Source organism: Palaemon carinicauda, chromosome 38 (genome assembly GCF_036898095.1).
Source record: "Palaemon carinicauda isolate YSFRI2023 chromosome 38, ASM3689809v2, whole genome shotgun sequence".
Lineage (NCBI taxonomy): Eukaryota > Metazoa > Arthropoda > Malacostraca > Decapoda > Palaemonidae > Palaemon > Palaemon carinicauda.
In genome coordinates this window covers 56,065,233-56,087,051 of record NC_090762.1, presented here as the reverse complement: position 1 = coordinate 56,087,051, position 21,819 = coordinate 56,065,233, and the positions used below count along the sequence as shown (strand labels likewise).

The 21,819-nt window shown below is 40.1% G+C and overlaps 1 protein-coding gene across 3 annotated transcripts in view; it reads right to left on the bottom strand.

Annotated features, from left to right (window-relative positions):
* Positions 1 to 21,819, bottom strand: part of LOC137630640 (uncharacterized) — a 154,037-nt gene that overhangs the window by 56,201 nt on the left and 76,017 nt on the right. For all 3 annotated transcript variants that reach the window (XM_068362250.1, XM_068362252.1, XM_068362251.1), the window contains exons 17-20: positions 14,891 to 15,068; positions 14,480 to 14,620; positions 3,968 to 4,150; positions 155 to 262 (exon numbers count right to left, since the gene is read on the bottom strand). In XM_068362250.1, coding sequence (XP_068218351.1) covers positions 155 to 262; positions 3,968 to 4,150; positions 14,480 to 14,620; positions 14,891 to 15,068 — 610 coding nt within the window. The remainder of the gene's footprint in view (positions 1 to 154; positions 263 to 3,967; positions 4,151 to 14,479; positions 14,621 to 14,890; positions 15,069 to 21,819) is intronic.

The window sequence follows — 21,819 nt, the reverse complement described above, 5'->3', positions numbered from 1 at the left end:
TGAGGATGCATGTCTATCAGATTCTAAAATTTACAATTAATTACTGTAACATATTAAAGCAAATGTAAATTGAGAAGAGGAAAAGATGAGCTATTACCTTTACTTTGCTTTACTTTTTAAATTATTTCATAATAACAAATAACCAGGACAATACCGTTAGATGCTGCAACATTCGTAGTGAAAAGGAATACGCGGATAATGAATTGATGGTCTTTACAGATAGACAGTAATGGCACTGCACATATGGTGAACCTTTGTGTTCCTGAAAAGAAGAAAAAAATAGATATTAACATAACTAAATTTCCAATCTTTTTCTAATGAGCTAACTTCTACATTTAACCTTTCTAAAAAGAAAATCCCATGGTGCAGCCAACAACAATATTCAAAATATTCCATTTGCCTTTGAAGTAAATTTCAGTATAAAAAGACTAACCAAAATCTATCTCATCACCACAAACAAAAATCTAATTAACATTTTATCACAATCCTAATACTGTATAACCATAATAGGCACCAGAAACTATCAAGCGTGTAAAACCTGCAACACTCCACAAAGAGAAGTTATTTCTTTGCCAATACAGTATGTATCTTTTGCTATGACAAGTAAATTCTAATTTCTTTCATATCTCTCTAGTTGTGATCAGTCTTTGGTAAGCAGTTCACAAAATCAATACATGAAATTTATCAATTAAGTGTTCCTCTGGCGATATCTGAAACTAACTAAAGTATGAGACATCCTTGCTCCTAAGAAACCTCACCAGATGCCTGTACAATCCTCTGTACAAAGCCTCCTTCTCAGTCCCTATTATTATTATTATCATCATTATCAATTGCTAAACTACAGCCCTAGTTGGAAAGCAGGATGCTATAAGCCAAGGGGCTCCAACAGGGAAAATAGCCCAGTGAGGAAAGGAAACAAGGAAAATTATAATAATTCACGAACAGTAACAACATTAAAATAAAAACCTCCTATATAATCTATAAAAAAAAAAAAAAATTAACAAAACAAGAGGAAGAGAAATAAGATAGGATTGTGTGCCGGAGTGTACCCTCAAGCAAGAGAACTCCAACCCAAGACAGTGGAAGGCCATGGTACAGAGGCTAAGGCACTACCCAAGACTAGAGAACAATGGTTTCATATTAGAGTGTCCTTCTCCAAGAAGAGCTGCTTACCATGGCTAAAGTCTCTTCTGCCATTACCAAAAGGAAAGTGACCACTGAACAATTACAGTGCAGTAACCCTTTGGGTGAAGAAGAATTGTTTGGTATTTTAATTTTGTCAGGTGTATGAGGACAGAGGAGAAGATGTAAAGAATAGGCCAGACTATTCGATGTGTGTGTAGGCAAATGGAAAATGAACCGTAACCACAAAGAAGGATCCAATGTAGTACTGTCTGGCCAGTCAAAGACCCCATAACTCTCTAGCAGTAGTATCTCCACGGGTAGCTGGTGCCCTTGCCAACCTACTACCTATAAAATGAGATAGATTTCATTGGCATAAGTACAAGGGAACTGGTCCTTCAGATATTAGGAATCAACTTTGCTATCCTGGCCTTACTAGCTGTGGAAGGTAATTCACTGGTTTATATGTAGTTTAAAAGAATATCTCCAAAGGAATAAAGATTCTCAGGGTTCCTCCCCCTTACTGTTCATAAACACAGGTTGAATGAAGGACAGAGACTCTAACAAAACTTATCATGTGGAATGAGACAATGACACAAGACCCTACACAGGCCCTTCAAAACAGTAACTACCATTGCTCAAAGTTAGAGCCTACATGATCTGTGAAGACTTCACATCTGTGACTATCAAAAGCCAGGAACATTGAGAAAACAACAGAGCATGCAATTTGCTTACTCTATTAAGAGGAGACTAATGCTAATGAAATCCATATCATACTGGTAAGGACTACGGAGGCATTAATGAGAAGACAATACAGATTTCTACCAAGGTTCCTCTGGACTAAGACCAAGTTCCAGCTAGGATGTTTTGAAGTTAATTCTAGATATCCTCAGCCACAAAAGAAAAAAAGCCTTATTGATATATCTATTAATGATTTTGTGAATTACTCACCTAATGACCAGACACATGTGTACTAAATTAGAAGTTACTGGTTTCCCACCAAAAGATATGTAATGTCTTAAGAAATTTTTTTTTGCTTGGTGCAGAGGACTTGTTTAAGTTTAGCATATCTAAAGGAGAAAACAAATCTACTTTTCCCCAAATTCTACCCAAGAAATCTCACTAGAAAACACTAAATTCACAAAGCCTCTGAAAATATCTACCACCTAGGAATTTTAACACAAATTGTTCACTACTCTCAGTAAAGAAGCATGGAAATAAATGATCCTACTAGAAAGATGGGCATTCCTATAGCCCTGGTACATCAATTACATGGGTGAGGCTACCACTTTTCTAACCTGTACCATTACTGAGCGTTATCGCTTTTGTCCTCCAACCCTCAAGAGTGATTCAGGGAAGTTATAGCCATCCACTCCATTAATGCCTTTTCTGCTCTAGGTGTTATCATTATTACTACCCTGTCCCTTCCAATTCAATATGTTCCTCCTGAATAGATATACAGGTTATGTGTATATTGTCTTGATCTAAGATTTCCTCACCAATCCAATTACAACATGTTTCCCTCAGGGCTAAGATATCCAAACTATATTTCACAAATTCATTCTCCACTTGGTGTAACTTCCCAATCTGATACATGGTTCTAACATCCCAATTACCAAATTTAATTTTTTTATTTAATACAGTATTTATAAACCAGGAGATTCTTAGCATTCTGCTACCCCTGGGACTGGGGACATTCTGTATCCGTAGAGGATTTACTAACTATATCCATAGAGGATTACTGACTAAATCCTTTGAGGATCCACAACCCCACAAAATAGATTAGGCACACTATGGGGACTTACTAGTGATGTATACAGCTGTAGTACCCAGCAGTGAGTAAAATAACTGCGGGTTACTATAAAAAAAAAAGAGAGAGAGAGAGAGAGAGAGAGAGAGAGAGAGAGAGAGAGAGAGAGAGAGAGAAGAGAGAAAGAGAGAAAGAGAGAGAAAGAGAGAAAGAGAGAAAGAGAGAGAGAGAGAGAGAGAGAGAGAGAGAGAGAGAGAGAGAGAGAGAGAGAGAGAGAGAGAGAGAGAGAGAGAAAGAGAGAGAGAGAGAGAGAGAGAGAGAGAGAGAGAGAGAAAGAGAGAGAGAGAAAGAGAGAGAAAGAGAGAGAGAGAGAGAGAGAGAGAGAGAGAGAGAGAGAGAGAGAGAGAGAGAGAGAGAGAGATCCAAATTAATAAAGAATTTGTGGCGTGAGATTATAATTACTATTGAGTGGCTTTCTTTGATTTAGAAGTTAAGGAAATTTTGAGCTTTTGGAACTCATCACTATCATATTTCTCCTTGTAATGAACAGAGGCCTTCACAGTCCTCACAACGATTATTCAAATCACAATACTGTCCCTAACATGAGAAGCAAAGAAAAATGCGCATCATGAACACCCTTGAATAATCTAAGCAGTAGTTGCTAAGTTCCAGAGGAAGACATTCATAGCACTAAATTTCAAACAATCTGGAGGAAGGTAATTAATCACAACGATGAGACACAAACGGAGTAGATAAGACTACATCTCACAAATTTTTCTTGTCATTAACCACTGGATAGTCTCATTACTTTACTAGGAACATGCATCATTTGGAGAAAAATATGGGATTTCTTTTTTCAATTTAGGGGTAAATGTTGAATGATTCTAAGCTTTCAGAAAGAAACAATATGAACATTATGGGAGGTTCATAGGAACAATTAAAAGATAATCTTACTCAACTACCCAAAAATTGTAAATATGATTGACATTTAGGAGGCACATTTGCCTGAGAGGATATTAATGTAAGGCTAATCTATTATTGAGGAATTGAGGGTTAGGAAATAATCTTATTGCTACCTTACAGCCTAATACTTACAACTTTGAAGTGATTGATGACACTGTAGTACATGGAACTGGTAAAATTACAAACTTCACATCGGTATGGAAGTTCACACTCATAGTGCTTTTTAGCCATGTGATTTACAAGCTGGAATTCACCCGGAAAACTCTCTGTACAAATTCGACACCAAGTATATCTGGTGTCCATTTGCAAATGTCTCTGTAATAAAAAAAAAACATGTATTTAAGTATGATACATTTAATTGTTGTCCATGTTAATCAGCAGGCAATAAAAACTATTCAAAATTAAAAAAAGCTTTAAAGTATATCCCTAAATTGTTAAAACGTTCAACACAAAAATTTCAAATAATATCTAAACTTAATGGACAGATGGAGAGTCCAACCTTCTGGTAATAAGCACACAAATGGTATAAACCACATTGCCCCATAGTCAAGTAATTAATATCCTATCATATCCATGTTACTGAATTGCTTTTAAAATTGAATCCTTATAAAATCAGCTTATGAATTTGGGCCAGAAAGCCCAACACTGAGGCTGAGAGGCCATTCAGCACCAGTGTGCAACATGGAGAAAACCTACAGATGCACCATGAAGATAAAGTTAAGTGGTTGGATGGCAAGATGGAAGAGGGTAAGGAGATGTAACAAAATTATAAATACTGTAGAGCCAAATGAACCTGATGGACTGCATTCACAACACTGGGTGCCGGTGGATTGCTTTCCTAAAACATAGTGTAGTGTTTGAGATTAAGGAAGCATTGACAGTCTGTAATGACTTGCTGGAGTGAAATGCTTGGATCTTGCTCAGGTTTGGCTAGTATTCGTGTACGGATGATATTGTAGATTGATAAACGAAAGCCGCACCCCCCCCCCAAAAAAATTAAACATTTGAATTGATTATTTGTTAACGAGGCTAGCTTGAACCGTTCACATCTGCAATTCACAATGCCTGCATACGTGACAAACTCATCTCCTTCCGACTTGGTGAGGTTCAAGCATTGGAATATAATGTTGAATAAGGATGACTGCTCATGAAAAATTTCTTTGAGAATGCAAACCACTTCATCGGAACTGTAGTCGTGTAGCATCTTTGGAAGGATAGTTATAAAATTTGTTATGTTCAATGGACCCCAGTTAGCGCAGCGATGTTCAAACTTCCCAAAAATTATCCTGCGATGCAAATTCCACACGGAAAATGTTTTCAAAGTGCCTGAACCATATCTAAAATGTAAGACAAACTGCAAGGTCAAAATTGAACTCGGGTGACTGTGCTGGCAATTGACTCATTTGTTGGGGCACTGGTCTGCGAACTGGGAAGCTCAGCAGGTGATGTAGAAAGTTTCTGGGAAAACAACTCCAAGAGTTTGAGATCTAATTACTTTAAAATGCAAATATCTTCAGAGGACATGGTTCAAAATGATCCTCGTTACCAGATGTTATGTCTCTGTTCACACACAATCAATAACAATTGCAAAACAAATGCACACACTTCTATAAATCTGACACCCACCGCTATTGGTAAAAGACCGGAGCAACTGGCGTGCATACACTCAGATGTATCCAACTGTATGCATAAAGGCCCAGAAACCAGACAGACCAAATAGATTCTAACTATTAGAAAACAAACCGGCCAACGAGGAACGAGTAGTAGTTTTCACACAATGACATTATCAACAACAAACAAGTAGTTAAGTGTGCAAATGAGCGAACCGTGCACTATATTTCATTTTCTAAATAGTTTTTCAACAAAAACAATTTGTTTCATTGCTAAAACATAATTTTTAAATATTTATTCAAGTGCATCCAGTCCCTTATGCAACTCTTTTCTGACCAGGATACCTTATTTATTTTTTTCTTCTTCAGGAATTTGAAGAATGATATTCATGTTAGTATCCCATATAATTTAACACCACAATTTTCTCAGATTTCCTCAGAAAGAGAATTTCACTTTTCTTCTTTTTCCGATGGTATCATAAACGTTGCTGTCCATTTTTCTAAGTTATATTCATTGCTATATCTTTGTTCATTTATATATTTGCAACTTTCATATTACGGTTATGTTGAAAGATGCATGAAGGATTAGTAAAATTTGTCCAGAAGGTACACAGGCGAGAATATATTATGCAGTCAATGTCTTACTCATGTGGGCATTTGATGAATGTAGCATATAAATTCCTGGATTTGAGGTAAGGGGCTCACCACCGCTCATTAAATACCCTTGAAATACACTATGATGATTACACTACGATCCCAAATTATGCGATTCCCATTTATGTAGTCGCTAGTTCTCAAAATTAAATTTTTTTGTATCTGCGAAGCCGTTCAAAGTCTGCGAGTCAAGTACCACTTAACGTACCAAATCTATTGTCTTTTCAAGTATATTGAAAGGCCTAGGTATAGTGACTGATAATAACTATAACCAAACCATATTTACCTTACATTTTATTGGCATAATTTCATAATATATAGCCTATTTGAAGAAAAATTCCATATCAACAATGAAATCAACTGTTATCTATGAGAGCCCAGCTAACAAAATGTAAACATGAAGTTGTGGTTACATTCTCAGCAACCTTTATCTTTCTCTAACCATTAAATAAGTTTAATGGTAGTGTTAATGATGGTAGGAATAGCATTTAGATTACCATATTAATTTTTCTTTACAAATCCATCACAATTCAAATTATCCTCACTTTCTCCAGTCTTGCGCCATCTCTGTCACAATCGAATGTTATACCGGTAACCCAATAATTCGATATCTAGTCTAGTACTTTCTTCTTTTTTTTTTTTTTGGCTGGTGGTTCCATAATTGACGTGTGTATGAAATCCAACTGACTTATAACTAAAGTTAGGAAAAGTATTTTGGAAACGTAATGTACAATTATCCTTTGTAACAGTTTAGAACTAGCGTAAATTATCATGGTCATTAGTGGTAGTTTGTTATTATTGAATAAATGCAAACAAAATGGCTTTCCCGTTTTGCGACGTGCGCAGGAGTTTGTATGGATACGGTAAGTAAAATATTTGTAATAACATATTTACTAAAAGCTCTAAGTATCATTGGATTTATAAATGCGTTTTGCTTATGATCTGTGATATAAAAAAAACATATATTCCGTTTTAGGCAGCATTTAGGGAAAAAAATTGAATAAAATGTTATTTTCATTAGTAAAATAAATTTTTGAATATACTTACCCGATGATCATATAGCTGTCAGCTCTGCTGCCCGACAGAAAAACCTACGGGCGGAATACGCCAGCGATCGCTATACAGGTGGGGGTGTACATCAACAGCGCCATCTGTCAAGTAGGTACTCAAGTACTCGATGTCAACATAGAACCAATTTTCTCCTCTGTCCACTGGGTCTCTATTGGGGAGGAAGGGTGGGTCCTTTAATTTATGATCATCGGGTAAGTATATTCAAAAATTTATTTTACTAATGAAAATAACATTTTTCAATATTAAACTTACCCGATGATCATATAGCTGATTCACACCCAGGGGGGTGGGTAGAGACCAGCATTACATGTTGACATTATTATGAGCTAAGTATTCCGTATTTCATTTTAGCAGTTATTCAAAATAACAAGCATAAAATAAATAAGTACCTGGTAAGGAAGTCGACTTGAACAATTACTCTGCCTTTTTAAGTACGTCTTCCTTACTGAGCCTCGCGATCCTCATAGGATGCTGAGCGACTCCTAGGAGCTGAAGTATGAAGGGTTGCAACCCATACTAAAGGTCCTCATCAAAACCTCTAATCTAGGCGCTTCTCAAGAAATGACTTTGACCACCCGCCAAATCAAGTAGGATGCGAAAGGCTTCTTAGCCTTCCGGACAACCCAAAAATATTAATAAAACATTTCAAGAGAAAGATTAAAAAGGTTATGGAATTAGGGAATTGTAGTGGTGGAGCCCTCACCACTACTGCACTCGTTGCTACGAATGGTCCCATAGTGTAGCAGTTCTCGTAAAGAGACTGGACATTCTTAAGATAAAAGACGCGAACACTGATTTGCTTTTCCAATAGGTTGCGTCGAATATACTTTGCAGAGATCTATTTTGTTTAAAGGCCACGGAAGTTGCGACAGCTCTAACTTCGTGTGTCCTTACCTTCAGCCAAGCTTGGTCTTCCTCATTCAGATGGGAATGAGCTTCTCGTATTAACAGTCTGATAAAATAGGATAAAGAATTCTCTGACATAGGCAAAGATGGATTCTTAACTGAACACCATAAAGCTTCAGACGGGCCTCGTAAAGGTTTTTAAAATAGAACTTAAGAGCTCTTACAGGACATAATACTCTTTCTAGTTCATTTCCAACCATACGATAAGTTTGGAATATCGAACGGTATTGGTCAAAGCCGAGAAGGCAGCTCGTGTTTGGCTAGAAAACCAAGTTGTAGAACATGTAGCCGTTTCGGATGAGAATCCGATGTTCTTGCTGAAGGCATGAATCTCACTGACTCTTTTAGCTGTGGTTAAGCATATCAGGAAAAGAGTCCTAAAGGTGAGATCTTTCAGGGAGGCTGATTGAAGCGGTTCGAACCTGTCTGACATAAGGAATCTTAGAACCACGTCTAAATTCCAACCAGGTGTAACCAAACGACGCTCCTTCGTGGTCTCAAAAGACTTAAGGAGGTCTTGTAGATCTTTATTGTTGGAAAGATCTAAGCCTCTGTGACGGAAGACTGATGCCAACATGCTTCTGTAACCCTTGATAGTGGGAGCTGAAAGAGATCGTTCTTTCCTCAGATATAAGAGAAAGTCAGCTATTGAGTTACAGAGGTACTGGTCGAGGATACGGATACTGACTTGCACCAGTTTCGGAAGATTTCCCACTTCGATTGGTAGACTCTAAGGGTGGATGTTCTCCTTGCTCTAGCAAACGCTCTGGTTGCCTCCTTCGAAAAACCTCTAGCTCTCGAGAGTCTTTCGATAGTCTGAAGGCAGTCAGACGAAGAGCGTGGAGGCCTTGGAGTACCTTCTTTACGCGTGGCTGACGTAGCAGGTCCACCCTTAGGGGAAGTGTTCTGGGAACGTCTACTAGCCATCGAAGTACCTCGGTGAGTTATTCTCTCGCGGGCCAGAGGGAAGCAACTAACGTCAACTTTGTCCCTTCGTGAGAGGCGAACATCTGCAGTACCTTGTTGACAATCTAGAACGGAGGGAATGCATATAGATCTAGATGTGACCAATCTAGTAGAAAGGCATCTATATGAACTACTGATGGGTCCGGGATAGGTGAGCAAACTATTGGGAGCCTCTTGGTCATCGAGGTTGCGAAGAGATCTATGGTTGGCTGGCCCCAGGTGGCCCAAAGTCTCTTGCATACATCCTTGTGGAGGGTCCAATCTGTTGGAATTATTTGTCCCTTCCTACTGAGACAATCTGGTATGACATTCAAGTTGCCTTGGATGAACCTCGTTACTAGTGAAAAGTCTAGACCTGTTGACCAGGTGAGGAGGTCTCTTGCGAACTCGTACCATGTCAGAGAGAAGGTCCCTCCTTGCTTGGAGATGTATGTCAAAGCAGGGTGTTGTCCGTGTTCACCTCCACCACTTTGCCTTGAAGGAGAGACCTGAAGCTTTTCCAGGACAGACGTACTGCCAGTAGCTTCTTGCAGTTGAAATGCATTGTCCTTTGACTCGAGTTCCATAATCCCGAGCATTCCCTACCGCCTAATGTCGCACCCCAGCCTACGTCCGATGCGTCCGAGAAGAGAACGTGGTTGGGAGTCTGAACAGTCAGGGGAAGACCCTTTCAAAGGTTGATAAAGTCCTTTCACCAAGTCAGACCAGACTTTATCTTCCGGAAACCGGGATCGAGACCGCTTCTAGCGTCTTGTCCTTTTCCAGTGAAAAGCTAGATGATACAGAAGAGGACGGAGGTGTAGTCTTCCAAGTGACACAAATTGAACCACGGATGACAGTGTCCTAACCAGACTCATCCACAGCCTGACAGGGCAGCGTTCCTTCTTCAGCATCTTCTGGATGGATAGCAGGGCTGGGGGTTGATCGTCTTGTTCAGCAATGTCCTCATCAGAGGGTTCCTCATCCGAAACTGATGAGGAAACGGCAACGGAGTGGGCAACGTCTGACTCGCTGAATCCGGTCGCACTGGTGGATGCGTGATGGAGCCGGACACAATATCATGGTACTGCTGCACAGTCTGTGAACTGTCAACCATGGGGACGCGAGGAAGTACAGCGTCAACCCGAAACTGTCTAGACTGTCTGGGTTGTGCAGTCAACCCCCTACCGGGTTGCTGAGGTTGCCGCACTGCGTCACAACAAGTCACCTCTGCTGGTTGTTGAACGTCTTCCTAGTGACACACTGAACGTCCACAACCACCTCCGAGAGTCGCTTAACGTCAACGTGCGACTGGCAACCCACACTGGGTCGCATCGGTGGAGGAACCACCTCAACTGGCGGACGCGAGTAGGATACCTCAGCGTCAACAGGGCGCACAACCAACCGGTAGGAAGGTTGTTGGCCAGAAGGTTCTTCTCCGTAAAAAATCCTCTATCAAGGACACAAGCTTGGACTGCATGTCTTGCAGCAAAGCCCATTAGGGTCTACGGGAGCAGGTGTGGCAACAGACGGGGTTAGTGACTGAAGCGGAACCATTTACCATCCCTGGAAGCCTTGTTATGCTTTAATTAAAGTCCATAGGAGGCTAAGCAGCTTAAGGCTCCTCTCCAAATGACAGAGTCCTCAAAGGAATATCAGTAGGAGGGAGAACAGCACTTTCTCATCTACAGGAACCATGTCCGAGGAAAGCTAGGTTATCTCAGTGAGGGTCTCACTGGTGCATAAGCAGCAGACCAGATGGCAACGTTATGTAACTGCTTGACAGTCTGTGAACTGTCAAAAACTGAACTGTCAACCACAACAGGTGCGTGAGGACATACAGCACTGGTGCATTAGCAGCAGACCAGAAGGCAACGTTATGTAACTGCCTGACAGTCTGTGAACTGTCAAAAACTGAACTGTCAACCACAACAGGTGCGTGAGGACATACAGCACTGGTGCATTAGTAGCAGACCAGAAGGCAACGTCATGTAACTGCTTGACAGTCTGTGAGCTGGCAACAACCAAAGCTGTGTGGGGAAGCCTCAACTCCTGACTGACTAGTCTGCTGCGGGCGAGTGGCGGTAACCACAGTGGGTTGCGGAGGCTGACACACCGTGTCAAAACACGGCAGCTTGTGGTAGCTCACGCACGGCAACGGAGTGCTCCGTGTGTCTGTGGGAGTCAGCATGCGTCTGGCAGGGTCGACTGCGCATGGGTGGAGGAGCTCTCACAACAAGAGTGTGGGAGCAGGCAGCCGCAGCGTCTGCTGGGCGCACAACCGTGGCAGGTTGTAGGCAAACGGGTGCATCGTCAACCTTCTCCGCAGTCGGAGAGTGGGAGCAGGCAACAACCAAAGCGGAGTGGTGGTGCGTGGTGGGGACTGCCGTGGGTTGCGGAAACTAACGCATCGCGTCAAAACACGGCAGCTTGACTCCACCTTCCCACTGCTGATGCGGTAGCTCACGCATGTCAACGGAGGGTGCCGCACGTCGGCTAACGTCAACATGCGTCTGGCAGGGTCGACTGCGCATCGGTGGTGGAGCTCTCCGCAGCCGGAGTGTGGGAGCAGGCAGCCTCAGCGTGAGCTGGGCGCACAACCGTAGGCTAACGGGAGCAGTGTCAACCTTCTCCGCACGAAACTCCTGCATAACCGCAGCTAACTGAGTCTGCATAGACTGCAGTAAAGACCACTTAGGGTCTACAAAAGCGGCAACAGACGGAGCTACTGTCCGTTGTGACTGAGGGTCTAAAACAGCTGGTGCGGCAACAGACGGAGTTACTGCCTGTTGCGGTACCACCTTGCCTCTCTTGGGAGGTGTGCAGTCGTCGGATGACTGCAGCGAGTCCGAACTGACCCAGTGGCTACACCTGGGCCGTTGGACTTGGGCGGAAGGGACCGACTTGCACTTAAAAAGCTGCGAGATGTGGTCCATGGTTTCTTACGAGAAACCTCTTCCGCAGACGAGGAATAAATGGGCTCTCTCGTCTTTGTGTGGGTGGGGCGATCTTGGGTAGATACGCCCGAAACCACGGAGGGAAAAACGTCTGTTCGTTGATCAAGGCCTGTGGAACCCATAAGTCGTTCGACATTACTTCTCCCCTGGGCTTGGGAGCTTGTAAGAGGTCCCGGACTAGGTGAACGACTGGCACGAACAGACGAACCCTCGGACGCAACACTGTAACACTTTGCGCATATCACTTTATCACTTTGATTTTCTGTTTTGCACTTATTTCACTGAAATCGAAACTATAACTGATTTCTACCTGAAACACGCAATCCTATCCTTCATTAAAAGGTAGTAATTGCGAAAACAGTCGTACAATGCAACAGAAAACATAAATAAAGATAAAGAATTCAGTGGCTGGGAAAGAGACTAAACACTAGATCAAATAAACTACGTTTACAATCTCTCACCGCACATAGCCTGGGAACAAGAATAAAACCCTAGAAAACGTTTTACCTTCTTCCCCTACAGCGACTAGGGAGGAGAGTAAAAAACGAGAACAACGTTACCAGCTTGAACGAAACGTTTATTCTCCTCTCTCTCCCTCCGTCTCTATCTCTCTCTCTCTTTCTCTCTTGATTTCGCACCTGAGAGAAGAGCCCAATTATATATCGTTAAAACATGTTATTTGCTAAAGGAAAAAAAACTGAAAGGTTTTCCAAAAAAGTTCCTTTAATTTAGAATTTAAACCATTTAAGCTAAGAAAGAATGAACGAAACGCCAGAATCGGTTTACTCTTACTGCAAAGTGAAACCGTGATACACTCTCTCTCTATCGTAACGATAGAGCGCATGTTGAACGTCCTGAACGTCAACAACTGCGTAGACTAAAAACTAAACGTTAGTTCATCTTTGAAAACAGTACGAGACTATCAAAGAAATTCTTTCATAAAACATTAAAATTTAAAAAGTATTAAATTCTTTAAAGGTCAAATACGATATAACGGGCTCAATGTTAATTAACTTCGGTTCCAAGTTAGGACCGCCTACTATCAGGAAAGGTCGCATATAAACAAACAAAAATTTATTGTTATATGTTTATAATAAATGGAAAGTTAATCGAAGAGGCCTATAAAGGCGGAGAGATATAAAATATATAGATCTATAACGTGTTAAGCAAAATTACCAAAAACCTAAACACACTTCTCGTCTAAGGGAAGGGTCGGCCATTTAAAAGTGAAAGAGAGTCCATACTCTCTTCGTCACCATAAATAAATCTATCCAAAACGAGTTCAAGTTATGAAATGAAGATAAAACCCCTGCATAGCGAAAGCTCAAAACTGGAAGTGTACTTCACCAAATCGTTGTGAAAACAAATCCAGTTAGTAACAGCGTATTTAGTAGGTCTTGCCAGTGGCACGACAGAGAGAAAATTGGTTCTATGTTGACATCGAGTACTTGAGTACCTACTTGACAGATGGCGCTGTTGATGTACACCCCCACCTGTATAGCGATCGCTGGCGTATTCCGCCCGTAGGTTTTTCTGTCGGGCAGCAGAGCTGACAGCTATATGATCATCGGGTAAGTTTAATATTGAAAAATGGCATTCATTTCATTATTTTGAAGTTCTAAGAAAAAAGGAAGTAAAACAACATTTTGCAAGAACAAAATTATTGTATCATCAATACTTGGTAAGATATATTCGTTACTGCAAAAACTAACCTAAACACAAATGTGTAAATGAATTTATTAATTATGATTCGGAGATGAACGTAAACAAAACAATGATTTCCGTTTTAGGTCCCATGCTTTTTGGCTTGATTAGGTAAAGCATGATACAAAATTGCATTGAGTTAATTTTGGATTTTAAATGATAAAACAAAAGCTAGTCTGTACACATGATTTTGCAATTCACCAGTCTTCTTATAAAACAGATATGACCTAAATTCATTAAAATTTGTCCTAATTCTAGGTAGTCTTATACGTGGAAATATATAGTATTTACACTTATCCTAGGTGTAATCTTAACCTTTTTTCAAATTATATAACTTAAAAACATTTTAAATGTTTTATTTATTTATATGAATAATTCTTAGAAAAACTACAGTATAGTACATGGAAAGTATTGAAAATGGGTAGTAAAAATGTTTGAATGGGTAAGTTGCCATTGGCCTTGGCCCCTAAAGGAATTATTCCAGTTATGCATTTCAAAATGTGCGATTTTCCATTTATGCGAGGCTGTGGATTGACCAAATTCTTGCATAATTGGGGAAAGGCCATAGGAAAAATAATCAACTTTGAAAGCGAATTCTTAACATTAATAAAAAATAGATATGCTAAAAAAAATCCTATGTACAACTTTTACAGCACAGAATTCTCTTTCAAATGGTTTTTAAATGAAAAAAAAAAATTATCAAGAACCAAACAGTTGCAAGAGTTTGAAGTAACCCCAAAATAATGGGGGGCTTATTCGCACCCCTAAAATAACGTGCAAATCAACAAAATGCTTACAAATTTTTGATGATAATCTTTAGAATCGAGTGTCTCCAGATGGTCAGTGCAATAGTCACAACAGTATTTGTGATTCTCACTTCTTTGCCCAATGTGGCCCTTCAGATGTGTATAGAAGTCTATGTTAGTGGTGAACGTGTCCTGGAATAGAGATAAAAATCTATAGCTTCTTTCCAAAAGGAAGTTCATAAAATTTCTATTGCTTCTTTCCAAAATGAGGTACATAAAATCACAGCACATATATATTATACTGAAAACAAAAACTATAAAATTGTCCCTGAAAAGGATCTCTGTACCTAAACATGGTTATCCTTTACAAGAAACCATAACTTTTTAATTTGCTTTTATAACTACTTTCTAATGATTGTATTTCATTCTACTGACTAAACTGCATAAAACTTTGCAACTTACATTACATATATGACAGGAGAATGAGTAGTTATTAATTTCTCTTCCAAGGGATGGATCACCCTCTATCTGACCATAGTAGAAGGGTTCCAACTCCACAGCATCAGTTTTGGGCGATATATTTTGGTTGGTAGGGGCATTGATTGGCTTTGCTGGTAGTGCCGGGGTAATATCTCTGGGTCTGAAAAACAAAGAAAATACCTGAATCCAAGATAAGTAGAAAAATAAAAAATCATAAGAGCAATTTGTATTTTTCCTAGCTAAATAAACCTGAATCTTTTGAAATAGGGAAACGTCTTAAGCAGAGCTAGAGCGGCTGTTGAAATCATTAATGAGGCAATTAACGACAGGCGATGAGCACCAGCACATAGCCCCAGCCACTCGCCTGTCTAGGGACTGTTCCCTTTTGAACTTTGGCTCAGGACTGAGATGGATAGTTGAAGTGGGAGGGTTAACTTTAAAGGACTCAGGTTTGTATAGCAAGTAAAAATCACAAATTTTTAAGTAATTTGTATTTTTCCTAACATACTTACCTAGAACTACTTTCTTAGGAGTTACTGGTAACTCTACCTAACCGACCAGGTTTTTGTATAGTTTACCCTCTTCCCGTTTTCTACGGGGTCAAGCTCAGTCAGTGTGATACGTGCCCTGAGGCGACCCGGGGTCGGGCAGCGTACTAGCTCGGGTCGAATCGTCAGGAAGTTTCTGGTCGCGACGTGATCAACATCTCGCCGCGCTCTCTCTTACCTTGTGCGACCCTTTGTGTCCCCCGATCCTTTGTGCTTACCGCGTGTTACCCACGTGTTTCCCTTTCACTTTCCCTTTACATCCTTGTGTCTCTTGGTGTGTTAGCTTTGCTTTCTTTTTCAGTTTTCATGTGGTCTTACGTGTATACAAACCCTTCATTCTTTAAAAATATAAAGCCTCCTTTATTAGGGGGTAGGAAGTCTACCTATAACCAAAGATGTGTTCTTTTTCTTCTAGCAATCTCCTATCAGCCTAACATAAGGATAAGCAGGGTGATAGGGCCTGGCCAATACATGCTTACATACCGGAGACTTGGTCTTGAATGAATTACATGGTACAAGAGGGTTTGGTATTCATTTCACCATTCTCCCCATCATTAATAAAAGATTGGGGAGAGCTACTACTTATAGATTAAGTTTAATAAGAATGGCTCTCAGAAATGTAGCATACCAGCATCAGTGTCAGAGCCACGATGTAACGGCACAGATGTTTCATTCCCAAGTGAGAGGAAGGAAGGAATTAGAAGACATTCATTCTACCTTTTCAATAGACTTGCATCGAAGGTACTACCAAATGACATGCTTCCTGTCCTGTATGGAAGTTGGGGTGGCCAGCACAGGACAGGACCAAGTGGGATCAATTTCCATGAATTTCTAAGCTCTACTTCTAAGTGGTACCTCAACTAGGCTTATGAAAAAAAAACTTTCATTTTATTTAGGAAAAGCATTTTTTTCTTTCAATTTTTCCTTACATCCTGCTTTTAGTTAATATGGACATTTGAATCCCATCTCCCTTTTAGACTTGAGGAATTTTTAAAATAATTATATTAATGCTCACCACAATTCTTTGAAAGATATTTGGAACCTGGGATATATGAAATATTACTTAGAAGTACACTTGCTGTATAATCTAAAAATATAAAATTAGTTTTGCCATCTCTCTGACTATGATTTTTTCTTTCCTTTATTGCTGAATAATGATGAAGAAAAAAAATTTATAAAAAGAAGTGAAACTAAAATAACTATATGATAACATTAATTTTCATCAATAATTATTGCTCTTCATACCTCTCTGACCTAATGCTTCAAAATTACAGGAAATAACTGATACCAGAACTTCATGATTCAACTACATACAGTATTTATAAATGATGCACATTAACTTTAGTTCTGAAACACATTTTATTGATACGAAATATTCATGCACCATTCACATTTCCAAGGAATTATTAACCATCATAAGGTTTTCATACCTCTCTCCCTGTGACACCTAAGTCCTAATGAAGTGGAAAAATTTACTAACACCTCACATCAGTACCTCATGGGTTCAAGAGTGGATTGAAAGTTAACATTAAAACATGTTCGATGATTAAAAATATCAAAATTCTTATAACACTAATGTATGGTACCCAATCTTATATGGTTGATGGTTAAGCTAGGTTTTCCTATGGTCCCTAACTTCTATTTTTCCCCACAATTAAGATTTTTTTCTAGTGTTAAATTCCCTTGTTACACAAACTCCAAGCATATTTATTTGAATAGCATTAGCATAAATGAATGTACTAATATCTAAGTGTCTTATTTCCATAACCAAACAAGAACTACATACATACATATACCAAGGCACTTCCCCCAATTTGGGGGGTAGCCGACATCAAACAAATGAAACAGAAAAGGGGACCTCTCCTCTCTACGTTCCTCCCAGCCTGACAAGAGACTCAACTGAGTTCAGCTGGTACTGCTAGGGGTGCCACAGCCCACCCTCCCCCATTATCCACCACAGATGAAGCTTCATAACGCTGAATCCCTACTGCTCCTACCTCCGCGGTCTTCCAAGGCACCGGAGGAAGCAGCAGAGCCTACCGGAACTGCGTCACAATTGCTCGCCATTCATTCCTATTTCTAGCACGCTCTCTTGCCTCTCTCACATCTATCCTCCTATCACCCAGAGCTTCCTTCACTCCATCCATCCACCCAAACCTTGGCCTTCCTCTTGTACTTCTCCCATCAACTCTTGCATTCATCACCTACTTTAGAAAATGCAAGATACACTGCAGGGAAACATCATGTGCATCATATAGATAACTTAAGCACAGTTAGTCATTGTTTAGGGCTGAGAAGTTTTTTTTTTCTTTTTATAAAAAAAGAAAGTTCAACTTTTTACTATCCTAACCTTGACCACCTCAAAGTTTGAAATGTAAGCTCTTTGGTTGTGTCACAAAGTCAGAAAGACACTATTCTTGACACCTCTTTTTTAGTTCTACCAGCCCTTAGGAAGTAATTGACTAGGCCCTAGATGTCAAATCCTCTTTAGATAGCCCCACAGAGGCCTCATCATCATCATCTCCTACGCTTATTTACGTAAAAGGCCTTGATTAGATTTTCACGTAATCATTATCATTATTATTACTAGCTAAGCTACAACCTTAGCTGGAAAAGTAAGATGCTATAAGATAAAGGGCTCCAACACAGAAAAATAGCCAAGTAAGGAAAGGAAACAAGGAAATAAGTAAACCAAAAGAGAAGTAATGAAGAATTAAAATAAAATAATTTAAGAACAGTAACAACATAAACTTTCATATATAAACTTGGGGTGATGTTAACGGATTGTGTGTTTGGTCACGAATTCAGGCTCCAATCCAAGACACATTACTCCACCCTTTGGAGATAAATAAGATAAGTCTTTGCAACTTACCAACTCTCTTAGCAAAGCTACTTCTAATATAAAGACAGTCTTGAGAGTTAGAAGTCTGTCTGATGACCTTCCCAAAGGCTCATACAGGGCATGCATGAGACACTTGAGAACATAAGTCATGTCTACTTCTTGGCCTCAGGTCCTAGGGTGGTCAAGATTGATTGAAGCTCTTTACAAATATCAATAACTCCCGCGAGGAGGGGAGGTTATAATCTCCAGTCAGAAGATAAGGATCAAGGCTGTGCATTAGACTTCCACAGTCGTTACACATGAACTTCCTAGTGAAGCTCTGTAAGTAAGTCTGTGATCTGCACTAAAGATGCTAACATCTGGATATCACTTGGGTTGAAGTCATTTATGTTGAACTTGATTGCTCTATTGCCTGAATCACCACCTGATGTGCATCTGCTTTGTTGACTTCAAAAGAGGTAGTGTTCCTCCTTTCTAATTAACATAAGCTACATCAGTGGTGTTGGTGGTGGTCATCATTACTACCAAGAGCCTCCTTAAACCTTCTTGGAATGCTTGTCACTCCTTTACATTGATCCAGATGCACTTCTGCTGACCAAACACCAGACGGAACCAGGTGGCCCAGGTGAAAGCCCCACCCCTTCTTCTACAATATTTGAGATGTTGCAAATCTTGGGGCATGGATATCTTTGGCAAGGTTTCCTTCATCCAGCCATCTGGAAAGATTGGCCCGTACCTCTTGTACCATCTGGAGGCCAACTAGCTATCCTCCAACATCACTGAAAGGATTTGGGGTGGTTGGTTGGTTGATTTAGAATTCTCTGGCATCCTGACATCGGAGGTCATCAACGCCAATATTGATTGTTGTAAATAAAGAATAAAAGTGTATTCAATTTAAAACAATAAAAACAAGGATGTTCTTATAAAATTGAAACAGCTTTCAGAAGACCTACTTCTGTAATAAATCTAAAAATACTGCTAGCATAGTACAACACATCCTGTCCTAGAATCTTGGCAAGGATGAACCTGCCATTCTCACCTTAAGCCTCAAACATATATCTATTTCTTTCGGTACTATAAGTGGGGCATTCGATCAACAAATGTCTCATTATCAAGGGTACCAAATAGTCATAGCAATAGGGCTGGTGTTGGCCAGTTAGTAGATGCTCGTCTGTCAACCTTGTGTGACCAATGCGTAGACGACTATTAGTCTCCCACTTTTGGGGCATTATGTTATACCTCCAAGGATATATAAAATAATTATTTCTGTCAACTTATTATTAACTACCCCATCCCAATTATTGTATAAAATCATCACAGGATGGGATATCATCTTGGTAGCAACTAAAATTCAGCATTTTTTGCCAGACATCTGCTTTTTCATTTCATTCTGGGGGGTAGCCGACATCAAACAAACAAACCAAAAAAGAGGGGGACCTCTCCTCTCTACGTTCCTCCCAGCCTGACAAGGGACTCAACCGAGTTCGACTGGTACTGCTAGGGTGCCACAGCCCACCCTCCCCCGTTATCCACCACAGATGAAGCTTCATAACGCTGAATCCCCTACTGCTGCTGCCTCCGAGGTCATCCAAGGCACCGGAGGAAGCAGCAGGGCCTACTGGAACTGCGTCACAATCACTCGCCATTCATTCCTATTTCTAGCACGCTCTCTTGCTTCTCTCACATCTATCCTCCTATCACCCAGAGCTTTCTTCACTCCATCCATCCACCCAAACCTTGGCCTTCCTCTTTTACTTCTCCCATCAACTCTTGCATTCATCACCTTCTTTAGCAGACACCAATTTTCCATTCTCTCCACATGGCCAAACCACCTCAACACATTCATATCCACTCTAGCTGCTAACTCATTTCTTACACACGTTCTCACCTTCACTACTTCGTTCCTAACCGTATCTACTCGAGTTACACCAGCCATACTCCTTAGACACTTCATCTCAAACACATTCAATTTCTGTCTCGCTGTCACTTTCATTCCCCACAACTCCAATCTATACATCACAGTTGGTACAATCACTTTCTCATACAGAACTCTCTTTACATTTATGCTCAACCCTCTATTTTTTACTACTCCCTTAACTGCGCCCAACACTTTGCAACCTTCATTCACTCTCTAACGTCCATCTGCTTCCACTCCACCATTTGTTGCAACAACAGACCCCAAGTACTTAAACTGATCCGTCTCCTCAAGTAACTCTCCATTCAACATGACATTCAACCTCGCACCACCTTCCCTTCTCGTACATCTCATAACCTTACCCTTACCCACATTAGCTCTCAACTTCCTTCTCTCACAAACCCTTCCAAATTCTGTCACTAATCGGCCAAGCTTCTCTTCTGTTTCTGCAACCAGTACAGTATCATCCGCAAACAACAACTGATTTACCTCCCATTCATGGTCATTCTCGTCTAAGTTTCAATCCTCGTCCAAGCACTCGAGCATTCACCTCTCTCACCACTCCATCAACATACAAGTTAAACAACCATGGCAACATCACACATCCCTGTCTCAGCCCCACTCTCACCGGAAACCAATCACTCACTTCATTTCCTATCCTAACGCATGCTTTACTACCTTTGTAGAAACTTTTCACTGCTTGCAACAACCTTCCACCAACTCCATATAACCTCCTAACATTCCACATTACTTCCCTATCAACTCTATCATATGCTTTCTCCAGATCCATAAACGCAACATACACCTCCTTACCTTTTGCTAAATATTTCTCGCATATCTGCCTAAACTATAAAAATCTCATTCATACAACCGCTACCTCTTTTAAAACCACCCTGTACTTTTAAGGGTTACTGGAATTAAAAACTTTTACAGCCTGTAGGACACTTCTTGCATAACTAAAAATGGTAAAATTTCCCTTCTTTTTTAATGCTATTTTCTCAATAGCAGTTAGTATGCCACATAGTTTGACAGTAAATATAGATGATACTAGAGAAAGTGAACCTCTACAATTAAACGCACTATCATATACACAAAATCCAACCCCAGCATCAGATTTAGAGCCATCAGTATATACAGAAGTTGATTTCTTATCTTCGGTAACATGTTCCATAAAAAGGGACCTGGCTTGCAAGTCAGTCATGTTCTTTTTTACACCAATAAAATGTTTACAAAAAGATATCTTTGGTAATTTCCAAGGAGGAGTTGATGATATCTTAAATGAAAGCACCTTCCTTATAACTATATCAAGATTGCCTAATAATTGTTTTAACCGAAAACCATAACTCAAAATACGTTGAGTGCCTTACAATGTTTGCAGTCTGATAGGCTAAAGAATTAGGAAGTTTATGCAACCTAAATAAATACCGAACAATAAAAGACTTTCAATAAATGTCTAAAGGTAATTATCCAGCATCAACAAGAAGGCTTGGGATAGGCGAAGTTCTAAAGGCTCCTGTAGCCAATCTAATACCAGTATGGTGTATAGAATCTAAGATCCTTAAGGGGCTTGGGGTGGCTGAAGAGTATATTTCACTACCACAGTTAG